Source organism: Artemia franciscana, chromosome 5 (assembly GCF_032884065.1).
Source record: "Artemia franciscana chromosome 5, ASM3288406v1, whole genome shotgun sequence".
Classification (NCBI taxonomy): Eukaryota; Metazoa; Arthropoda; class Branchiopoda; order Anostraca; family Artemiidae; genus Artemia; species Artemia franciscana.
This window is the reverse complement of record NC_088867.1, coordinates 3,847,636-3,860,430: the sequence shown is the minus strand read 5'-3', so window position 1 is coordinate 3,860,430 and position 12,795 is coordinate 3,847,636. Positions and strand designations below refer to the sequence as shown.

The following is a 12,795-nucleotide window of genomic DNA, read 5'->3' as shown; positions in this document are numbered from 1 at the left end:
TCAAAACTCCATTTCTGGTAAGAGAATGCTTCTACTGTTTGAGTATATGCTGTGGTACATTCAAAGTGGTAACTTTTAAGTTCAAGTATGATAACAAATATTCGGAAAATTGCACATACATTGTGAAACAAAGACGGAAAAGGATCGTTTTCGGGTAAGTGGTTGTTTCAGGTGAATAAAATTTGCAATGAGATTCATTTAAGCCTTTATTAAACATTTCATGGTAAGGAACAATGCGGCTTAATAGTAACAGCAACTCTAAAAAACGGAATTTCGATATCAATAGAATCGGCTTGGTATGCTGATTCCAAATATGTACAATTCATTAAGTGTAGTGGTACCAATTAAAAGCTACGAGCCTTAGAAATTTGCTAGTTTTTCAAAAAGGGTGAAACGCACCCTAAAAGTCAAGGAATCTTAATGAAAATAACAAAATCAGCTTCAGCGTATCCAAGAACCCTCTTGTGAAAGTTCCAAGCCCCCATCTGCAAAAATATGAAATTCTGTGGGTTTTTTTTTTTGCCAGAAGAAAGATCATGCATCAAGTGTTTATTTGTTTGTTTTCTCCAAGAGTGATCGCAGCAAGCCAATAGTCCTAGAATATTGGGAAAGGGCTCATTCGAATAGAAATTAAAACCTCTAGTAACTTTTATAGCAACAAAAAAGATTGGATAGCAATTAGACCCCTCCCACCCCCTTTTCTTCAAAGTTATCCGATCAAAATTCTCAGACAGCCATTTAGTTTAGCATAGTTGAATGGCACAATAACTATGCCATTCGAAATAACATGGCCCCCAACAGCCCCTGAGGAAAGGTCTCAAATTTGTCTAGTAATAAAAAGGGTCCATTGTTTACGTATAGTATTTATTATTGGGAAGTAGTGCATACATTTTTCAGGGGGGTGAGTTTTCTGCAATAGGGACTTTCCACTGGGAGAATGAAAATCAGACCAGCAGATTCAGCGTATCTGAGAACCCTATTGTAGAATTTTCAAGCTCCCATCTGCAAAAATGTGGATTTTTATTTCGTTAGAAGAAAGATCACAGATGGGTTTTTATTTGTTTATTTTCCCCAGGGTGTTCGCATCAAACCAATAGTCCCATTAAGTCGAGAAAGGGCCACTTGAATGGAAATTAAAGCTTCAAGTACCCTTTTTATACAAACAAAAATGTTGGGGTCAGTTAGCCCCCCTCCTACTCCCTTTTTCCTCTATGTCGTCTGGTCGGAATTCCTAAACAACCATTCCGTTCAGTATAGTTGAAAGGCTCATTAATTAGGCCAATAGAGATAACATGACCCCTCACATCCCCTGAGGGAAGGTCTATGTTATAAAGTTTGCCAATTGTTTACGTAGAATATTTGTTATCGAGAACTACACATATATTTTTCAGAGGGGGGTGAGCTTTCTGCAGAAAGGATTTTCCACAGGGGAAATTTTCTGTGGGGAGTGAATTTTCCAAAGAATGAATTTAACAGGAGAAATTTTACACTAGGGGTACAGTCAGCACAAAGAATTCTTTCGCACCAGCAGTTGGCGGTAAGTTTTCTAGGTTCAAGATACACCACAAATTTTATTTCAAAATTTATCCAAAAAGGTGAAAAGGATCAATTTGAGGTAAGTATGTTAGATAGTACAGTTTATTTAAACCTTTACTTACAAGAAAAGCGCTTCTTTTTCTAGGATTAGGATACACACCAACAAGGAAAACAAAGGATGAGCATCACAGGAACTTTGTGTTGAACTATTTGACCAATAATATATATTACTTATATACATCAAAATACTTCATTTGAGCCTTTACTTTCCAGAAAAGCGTTTTTTTCTAGGTTCGCCATAACAACCAACAAAGAATGAGCATCAAAGGAACTTGGAGCTGAAGTATCTGACCAATAACATATATTAGTCATATACTTTAAAATTGTGCCACAGAAAAGAAAACAATCAATTTGAAGTGATTATATTTGACAGTGTAGTTCAATAAAGCCTTTGCTTACAAGAAAAACGTTTTCTGTTTAGGTTTGTAATATGTAGGCTACCAACAGTGAAGACAAAGGGTGAGCGTCAAAGGATCTTTGTGATGAAATATCTGACCAATAATACATATTAGTCATATACTTCAAAATTGAGCCACAGAGATGAGGGTAAGTATATTTGACAGTGTAGTTCAATTAAGCCTGTACTTACAACAAAAAACATTTTCTTTTAAGGTCCGCCACATGTGCAGATAATGAAGATTAAGAATGAGCATCAAAGGGACTTTGTGTTGAAGTATCAGACTAATAATACATATTAGTCATATACTTCAAAATTGAGCATCAGAGAAAAGTGTAAGTATGTTTGATAGTGAAGTTTACAAGCAAAACGTTTGTGAACTTACAAGCAAAACGTTTTCTTTTTAAGGTCCTCCACATGCACTAACAATGAAGATTAAGAATGAGCATCAAAGAAACTTTGTGTTGAAGTATCTGACCAATAATACATATTAGTCATATGCTTCAAAATTGAGCCACAGAGATGAGGGTAGATATATTTGATAGTGCAGTCCATTTAAGCCTCTACTTACAAGAAAAGTATTTTCTTTTAAGGTCCTTCACATGCACAAACAATGAAGATTAAGAATGAGCATCAAAGGGACTTTGTGTTGAAGTATCTGACTAATAAACTATATTAGTCATATACTTCAACATTGAGCCACGGAGATGAGGGTGAGTATATTTGATAGTGCAGATCAATTAAGCCTGTACTTACAAGGAAAAAATTTTCTTTTAAGGTCAGCCACATGTGCTAACAATGACGATTAAGAATGAGCATCAGAGGAACTTTGTGTTGAAGTATCTGACTAATAATACATATTAGTCACATACTTCAAAATTGAGCCACAGAGATGAGGGTAAGTATGTTTGATAGTGGAGTTCATTTAAGCCTCTACTTATAAGAAAAACATTTTCTTTTAAGGTCCCTCACATGCACAAACAATGAAGATTAAGAATGAGCATCAAAGGGACTTTGTGTTGAAGTATCTGACTAATAAACTATATTAGTCATATACTTCAACATTGAGCCACAGACATGAGGGTAAGTATATTTGATAGTGCAGTTCATTTGAGCCTCTACTTAAAAGAAAAATATTTTCTTTTAAGGTCCGCCACATGTGCTAACAATGAAGATTAAGAATGAGCATCAAAGAAACTTTGTGTTGAAGTATCTGACTAATAATACATATTAGTCACATACTCCAAAATTGGGCCACAGAGATAAGAATAAGTATATTTGATAGTGCAGTTCATTTAAGCGAAAAACATTTTCTTTTAAGGTCCTTCACATGCACAAACAATGAAGAATAAGAATGAGCATCAAAGGGACTTTGTGTTGAAGTATCTGATTAATAAACTACATGAGTCATATACATCAACATTGAGCCACAGACATGAGGGTAAGTACACTCGATAGTGCAGTTCATTTAAGCCTCTACTTCAAAGAAAAATATTTTCTTTTAAGGTCTGACACATGTGTTGGACTAATAAACTGACTAATAAACTATATTAGTCATATACATCAACATTGAGCCACAGACATGAGGGTAAGTATATTTGATAGTGCAGTTCATTTAAGCCTCTACTTAAAAGAAAAATATTTTCTTTTAAGGCCCACCACATGTGCTAACAATGAAGATTAAGAACGAGCATCAAAGAAACTTTGTGTTGAAGTATCTGACTAATAATACATATTAGTCATACACTCCAAAATTAAGCCACAGAGATAAGGGTAAGTATATTTGATAGTGCAGTTCATTTAAGCCTCTACTTACAAGAAAAGTATTTTCTTTTAAGGTCCGCCACATGAAACAATGAAGATTAGGAATGAGCATCAAAGGGATTTTGTGTTGAAGTATCTGACTAATAATATATATCAGTCATATACTTCAAAATTGAGCCAAAGAGATGAGGGTAAGTATATTTGATGGTGCAGTTGATTTAAGCCTCAACTTACAAGAAAAATATTTTCTTTTTAAGGTCCACCACAAGTGCTAACAATGAAGATTAAGAATGAGCATCAAAGAGACTTTGTGTTGAAGTATCTGATTAATAATATATATTAGTCATATACTTCAAAATTGAACCAAAGAGATGAGGGTAGGTATATTTGATGGTGTAGTTCATTTAAGCCTCAACTTAAAAGAAAAACGATTTCTTTTTAAGGTCCGCCACACGTGCTAACAATGAAGATTAAGAATGAGCATCAAAGAGACTTTGTGTTGAAGTATCTGAATAATAATATATATTAGTCATATACTTCAAAACTGAGCCACAGAGATGAGGGTAGACATATTTGATAGTGCAGTTCATTTAAGTCTCTACTTCCAAGAAAAACATTTTCTTTTATGGTCCGCCACATAACCTAAAAATGAGGATTAAAAATCAGCATTAAAGGGACTTTGTGTTGAGGTATCTGACTAATAATACATATTAGTCATATACTTCAAAATTGAGCCACAGACAAGGGTAAGTATATTTGATACTGCAGTTCATGTAAGCCTCTACTTACAATAAAAATATTTTTTTAAGGTCTGTCACATATGCTAACAATGATAATTAAGAATGATCATCAAAGGAACTTTGTGTTGAAGTATCTGACTAATAATACATATTAGTCATATACTTCAAAATTGAGCCACAGAGATGAGGGTAAGCATAGTTGATAGTGCAGTTCATTTAAGCAAAAAACATTTTCTTTTAAGGTCCTTCACATGCACTAACAATGAAGATTAAGAATGAGCATCAAAGAGACTTTGTGTTGAAGTATCTGACTAATAATATATATTAGTCATATACTTCAACATTGAGCCACAGACATGAGGGCAAGTATATTTTATAGTGCAGTTCATTTAAGCCTCTACTTAAAAGAAAAATATTTTCTTTTAAAGTCCGCCACATGTGCTAACAATGAAGATTAAGAATGAGCATCAAAGAAACTTTGTGCTGAAGTATCTGAATAATAATACATATTAGTCATACACTCCAAAATTGAGCCACAGAGATAAGGGTAAGTATATTTGATAGTGCAGTTCATTTAAGCCTCTATTTATAAGAAAAGTATTTTCTTTTAAGGTCCGCCACATGTGCTAACAATGAAGATTAAGAATGAGCATCAAAGGGACATTGTGTTGAAGTATCTGACTAATAATATATGCTAGTCATATACTTCAAAATTGAGCCAAAGAGATGAGGGTAAGTAGATTTGATGGTGCAGTTCATTTAAGCCTCAACTTACAAGAAAAACATTTTTTTAAGGTCTGCCACGCGTGCTAACAATGGATATTAGGAATGAGCATCAAAGGGACGTTGTCTTGAAGTATCTAACTAATAATACATATTAGCCATATACATAAAAATTGAGCCACAGAGATGAAGGTAAGTATATTTGATAGTGCAGTTCATTTAAGTCTCTACTTACAAGAAAAACATTTCTCCTATGGTCTGCCACATATGCTAAAAATGGAGATTAAGAATAAGCATTAAAGGTACTTTGTGTTGAGGTATCTGACAAATATTAAAAGTTAGTTATATACTTCAAAATTGAGCCACAGACGAGGGTAAGTATATTTGATAGTGCAGTTCATGTAAGCCTCTACTTACAATAAAGATATTTTCTTTTAATTTCCACCATATATGCTAACGAAGATAATTAAGAATGAGCATCAAAGGAAATTTGTGTTGAAGTATCTGACTAATAATACATATTAGTCATATACTTCAAATTGAGCTACAGAGATGAGGGTAAGTATATTTGATAGTGCAGTTCATTTAAGTCTCTACTTACAAGAAAAACATTTTCTTTGAAGGTCTGCCACATGTACTAACAATGAACATTAAGAATGAGCATCAAAGGGACTTTGTGTTGAAGTATCTGACTAATAATATATATTATTCATATACTTCAAATTGAGCTACAGAGATGAGGGTAAGAATATTTGATAGTGCAGTTCATTTAAGTCTCTACTTACAAGAAAAACATTTTCTTTGAAGGTCTGCCACATGTACTAACAAGGAACATTAAGAATGAGCATCAAAGGGACTTTGTGTTGAAGTATCTGACTAATAATATATATTAGTCATATACTTCAAAATTAAGCCACAAAGATAAGGGTAAGTATATTTGATAGTGCAGTTCATTTAAGCCTCTATTTATAAGAAAAACATTTTCTTTTTTAGGTCCGCCACACATGCTAACAATGAAGATTAAGAATGAGCATCAAAGGGACTTTGTGTTGAAGTATCTGACTAATAATATATATTAGTCATATACTTCAAAATTGAGCCACAGAGATGAGGGTAGATATATTTGATAGTGCAGTTCAGTTAAGTCTCTACTTACAAGACAAACATTTTCTTTTATGGTCTGCTGCATATGCTAAAGTGAGGATTAAGAATCAGCATTAAAAGGACATTGTGTTAAAGTATCTGACTAATAATATATATTAGTCATATACTTCAAGATTGAGCTACAGAGATGAGGGTAAGTATATTTGATAGTGCAGTTCATTTAAGTCTCTACTTACAAGAAAAACATTTTCTTTTTAAGGTCCGCCACACGTGCTAACAATGAACATTAAGAATGAGCATCAAAGGGACTTTGTGTTGAAGTATCTGACTAATAATATATATTAGTCATATACTTCAAATTGAGCTACAGAGATGAGGGTAAGTATATTTGATAGTGCAGTTCATTTAAGTCTCTACTTACAAGAAAAACATTTTCTTTGAAGGTCTGCCACATGTACTAACAATGAACATTAAGAATGAGCATCAAAGGGACTTTGTGTTGAAGTACCTGACTAATAATATATATTAGTCATATACTTCACAATTAAGCCACAAAGATAAGGGTAAGTATATTTGATAGTGCAGTTCATTTAAGCCTCTATTTATAAGAAAAACATTTTCTTTTTAAGGTCCGCCACACATGCTAACAATAAAGATTAGGAATGAGCATGAAAGGGACTTTGTGTTGAAGTATCTGACTAATTACTGCAGAATATTACCGTCCTATAAGCATCACCTCTGCAGTTGTTAAGGTGCTTGAGAGATTTTTTAGTAAAGCTCTAATTGAACATCTTGAGGTCAACAATATTCTTTCCACATCACAACATGGATTCAGATCTGGTAGATCTGTGGGCACTAACCTTATCCAAACGTATGAACTAGTGACTATTCTGCTTGGTAAGGGTTTTCCTGTCCACGTGATTCTTCTTGATCTGTCCAAAGCATTTGACAAAGTTTGTCATGAATTCCTCATAATCAAATTGAGGGCTGCAGGTGTCAATGAAGGTGTTGTACAGTGGATTATGGGCTTCCTTTCTGAAAGATCACAGAGTGTAAGAGTTTTTGATTTGCAAGGAACTCCTCATTTCTCTTGTCCCACAACTGTATTAAGTGGCATGCCCCAGGGCACTATTCTTGGACCAACACTTTTCAACTTCTATGTTAACGAACTACCCACCCTTCTTTCAAATCTTATTACCCTTTACACTGTTGACTCAAAACTAGTTGGGAAAGCAGCTACTCCCTCTGACCAGCAATCAATTCAAACAGATCTTGATAGTCTAGGAAGATGGGCTAACATGTTGCTTCTGACTTTCAATGTTGACAAATGCCATGTAATCCATTTTGGCAAACATAACAAGCATCATGAGTATTTCCTTCAAGACAACTTCCTTTCTGCTGTTTCCAATGAAAGAGATCTTGGGGTTATTGTAGATCACCAATTAAAGTTTAGCAGCCATGCTAAGTCTGTTTCATCTTCTGCAAATATAACCCTTGGTATCATAGAAAGAACCATCTCCAGCCAACACCCTAGAGTTCTTATGAAGTTATATAAGGCGCTTGTACATCCATGCCTGGAGGTTGGAATGTCATTGGCAGCCCCTTTCTTCAAAAAAGATAAGAAGTTGCTTAAGGATGTCCAGTGTTGTGCCACTAAGATGGTTACCAACATGAATAAATTTCCATATGAAGAAAGACTACAGCATTTGAAGCTGCAAACACTGACATACCGACAGAAAAGGGGTAACATTATTTTAACAAAAAAAAATCCTCTATAAAAATACCCTTCCTGGTCTCTTTGCACAGCCCTTGCATTCTGGTGCTAGAGGACATTCTTTGAAGCTATCCATGCAGTGTTCCACGAGTAGACATAGAAGCCACTTCTTCAGCCAAAGAATCATCAATATGTGGAAGCAGCTCTCTGAAGAAACAGTTTCTGCTACTTCAACTGACATGTTCAAGTCCCACCTTGATAGGGAATGGCTCTGCCAGGAGTTCCTTTACAATTGGGAAGCTGCAGAGTCCTCCACAAGAGTCTAATCTAACAGCCACAATCAACACCAAACGAATTCTTTTTTCTCATGGAGCATCACAAGGATGGATAATCCTTATATCACTCCAAGCTGCAATTTAAGGTAATAATATATATCAGTCATATACTTCAAAATTGAGCCACAGAGATGAGGGTAGATATATTTGATAGTGCAGTTCAGTTAAGTCTCTACTTACAAGACAAACATTTTCTTTTATGGTCTGCTGCATATGCTAAAGTGAGGATTAAGAATCAGCATTAAAAGGGCATTGTGTTAAAGTATCTGACTAATAATATATATTAGTCATATACTTCTAGATTGAGCCACAGAGATAAGGGTAAGTATATTTGATAATGCAGTTCATTTAAGCCTCTACTTACAAGAAAAGCATTTTCTTTTAAGGTCCACCACATGTGCTAACAATGAACAAAGATGAGGGTAAGTATATTTGATAGTGCAGTTCATCTAAGCCTTGTAAGTAATTTAAAAGAAAAACATTTTGTTTTTAAGGTCCACCACACATGCTAACAATGAAGATTAAGAATGAGCAACAAAGGGTAAAAAGGCAACTAGAACTTTTAATTTTATGAATGTTCTTATTAGTTAAAAATACACATAACTTATGAATTACTTACATAACAAACTTTTATATTTGTGTTTGTATTATGTACAAGGGGCTTTGCCCCCTTGTCAACACCTTGCTCTATACACTAAAGCTTACATTGTTTCCCAATTCCTTAAGAATGACCCATGAATCACAAAGGCCATAGAATTTAAAATTACTAAAAATACTTCCCCTGACCCCTACCACAAAGAAAATGAAAATGACTATACACTTCCCAATAACCATTACTGTATGTAAATGCTGGTCAGTTTGTAACTTGTACCCCCTTCTACAGGGACTGTGGTGAAGTGAGTTGTCCCCAGAGACATAGTTATTAGGTTTTTAGACTATGCTGAATACAATGGCATTCTCAGAATTTTTATCTGGTGGGAGGGGCCTAGATGCCCTCCAATTTTTATGGTCACTTAAAAAGGGAATTAGAGCTTTTAATTTCCATTAGAATGAGCCTTCTTGCAACATTATAGGACCACTGGGTCAATACAATCACCCCTAGAAAAACAACAACAAATAAACAAATAAACATGCATCCATGATCTGTCTTCTGGCAAAAAATAAAAAATTCCACATTTTTGTACATAGGAGCTTGAAACTTCTACAGTACAGTTCTCTGATATGCCAAATCTGATGGTGTGATTTTCATTAAGATGCTATGATTTTTAGGGGGTGTTTCCCCCTATTTTCTAAAATAAGGCAAATTTTCTCAGGCTTGTAACTTTTAATGGGTAAGACTAAACTTGATGAAACTTATATATTTAAAATCAGCATGAAAATGTAAATCTTTTGATGTAACTATTCATATCAGAGTTCTGTTTTTTAGAGTTTTGTTTACTATTGAGCCAGGTTGCTCCTTAATACAGTTTGTTACCACAAACTGTTTGATGAAGTGCAAGAAGATTGCTTAATCACAATTTATGAGGTTTCAAAGATCTTTAATTACTTTCTTAATTTTGAAAAAACCTAAATATGGTTTAAAATTCTACTCAATTAACAAGAATTGTAATTTAGGAACTAAAACCAGGAAAAAGAGAAACTGACAACTGAAAATTAAAATAAAATGTTGTTTTGTCAAAACTTTAATAGGCATAGGTCAAGTATTTTAATTTCCAAGACTTAGAAATCAGAAGAGGGTTAACATGGAAGCTTGGCCATATCTACTCAGGGTGTGTTTTTGGCCCTGCATTCATAAGGCTACTGAAAGTTTCATTTTCCTAGCCTAACCCCTTTACAATACAGTAAAAGTAGCTAAACTAGAATTCTACCCTCTTTTAGACCAATCTTGGCAAGGTGTGGAAGCTGAGTAGCATGGTTAAAGATAGCCTATATTCCTATCCTACCCAGTGCATAGCTGAAACAAAACAGTTCTCATTTGGAAGCTATTCTAATAGAGGATAGAGATAGCAAGGGTGTAAGAAGGCTATTTCTCAACAATACTATAGTGCTGAAAAAAAAATGACTCAAAAAGGAATAGCCTAAATTATGGACAAAGGGAATCAAGAAAAGAACAGGATAAAAGCTCTCAGTAGACACAACCACTATTTTGGGGGGGGGAGGAAGGGGTACTTTGTGGTAATACTCACCCTTGTTTCTTAACATAAGTTGGTTCATAATTTATAATAAAGTTGATTTTTTAAAGTTAGCAGTTTTTTATAAACAGCATTGTTTTGGGCTGTAAATGTGATGGCAACAAGCATAAAGTTTTAAAAGGAAGATAGAATGGATAATTTGATGGTATTATTATTTTCATAGAAATATCTTATTTCTGTCCTAGCCTATACTATATACCTGAAGTGAGCTAATAGGACAAGAGAAAATTAAATTAAAGATTCTCAGGGCAAACTGTTACAGAAACTAAAAAGAGTCATAAACCAAGTAAGCTCACCATTTGCCTTCTTAAGAGCATTTTCTGGCCTTTGATTAAACCGTGACATCTTACTTCTCACTTGGCTATTGCACAGGAGTCAGTGTCGTTATTTCTTCTTTAAGACTAATTTTTCTTCTGCGAGAAAAATTTGATCATTACGTGAGCTACGTTTTCATTGGTGTCATAAAAATAGACCATGGTTCGTCAATAAGGGCTAAATGAAAACGCGGCTTATAAGTTTGTCTTTCCCATTGCAGGGAGTAAACTATGCTCAAACTGGCAACTTTCATTATATTTCACTTGAATAAGGCTCAATGACATGCCGAGAGACGAAATAAATAAGGGAATAATTGCTCGATTACAATTACTTTGCTGAAACCATTTCGCGCTTCCTTTTCTCAGGTGTGCAACATTTTCCACTTAATGCAATTACTCCGCAATTTAAATTTTGTACTTACTACAATACGTTTGCGTTTACGTTTGTAACTTATTGCAATTATTTTGCTGAAACCATTTGGCCCTTTATTTTCTCGGGCATGCAAAATTTTGCACTTGCTGGAATTACTTTGCAATACTATGTAACTTATTGCAATTACTTTGCTGAAACTGTTTCGCGCTTCACTTTCTCGGGCGTAATAAATTTTTCCATGCACTTAATACACGAAAAGAAATTAACAGTGGATCAATATCATTCTTATCAATGTGCAAATTAACAGAAGAAATTTCAAGATGTGACGAGCAATTACAGTCTAAATCAGAAACAATGACAGAACTGTGGATACAAGTATATTCAACGTCTTTTTCTACGATCTTTGAACTACTGAAAGAATCTTTAAGGTTTTTTATCATTGCATAGTCACAATGGATGCTTTTACTGAGATCACATACAATGGTCACGACAACGAAGACGAACTTGTCTCTCAGCGTGACATGTGTATATTTAATATGTTGTGTGTGTACGATTGAAAAATAGATGACCCTGAACCTGATATAATTCAGCGACTTATCAGAAATCAGCTTTGTGGTGAGCAAAGGCTAAAAGAGGCTTAAGCAAAACTATTCAGCGACTGCACTCTATTTGAGTTATGAGGAAGGTAAGTAACTTCGAAGACCACACTGCCTTTCCATGACGAAAGTATAATAGTTCCAAATAGAGATGAAACCTCTTAATCGACAGGGGACAGATATAAATTTTCAACTGGATTTGTCGAACACATATACAGTATTCATCATCAACAGTAAAAGCAGAAAAAGAATCTTTTATCAGTAGTAAAGCAGTAAAACAGTAAAAGCAGTAAAACAGAGTTTTTAACAGTTGCAAAGCAGCAAAGCAGTAAATGCAGTAAAATAGAGTTTTGCTGCTGATAATGAACACTGTATATGTGTTCGAAATATTCAGTTAAAAATTTTGTATCTGTTCACTATTGATTAAAAGGTTTCATCCCTATTTTGAACTGTTATACTTTCAAGGAAGGTAAGAGTTAATAACAACATTGCCACCTAGACTTATAACCTGAAAATGACCATCATAGTTAAAATCATTATTATTTAATCATAAAATCATGTTATTAAATTTTGATTGAAAATTTAATTAGGCTTTTTTCAGCCCAATTAATTTGTAAGGAGATTTGAGGGAAAGCCAAGGCAAGGACGACTGAACTTCAGTTAGAGGCTTTATTATGTATGTGGGCATAATCTTATTTGTATTGTTAAACATCAGCATTTGACCAATTGTATCTCGTATATGAATTTGAGCAGCCTTAACTAACAAACGTTTCCGACGCAGTTCAACCGATAAAATCTTAGTCCAGAAGGCTGCCTTAGTGGCTGACACATTTGAAGGGTTAAAAAATACAACCCCGATTTGAACAGTTTCTGACTAATCAACTCTATTCACGTGACATAATTGCAAAAAGTGTCCAATTAGTCACTGTCAATTAAAAGGTTTCATC

General features: G+C 34.3%; 1 protein-coding gene across 3 annotated transcripts in view; it reads right to left on the bottom strand.

Annotated features, from left to right (window-relative positions):
• LOC136026893 (eukaryotic translation initiation factor 3 subunit A-like) overlaps positions 1-10,978 on the bottom strand; it is an 82,389-nt gene extending 71,411 nt beyond the window's left edge. For all 3 annotated transcript variants that reach the window (XM_065703703.1, XM_065703702.1, XM_065703704.1), the window contains exon 1: positions 10,862-10,978. In XM_065703703.1, the coding sequence (XP_065559775.1) occupies positions 10,862-10,910 (49 nt within the window). In that variant the 5' untranslated portion in view covers positions 10,911-10,978. The remainder of the gene's footprint in view (positions 1-10,861) is intronic.
• Positions 10,979-12,795: the final 1,817 nt, after the last annotated feature.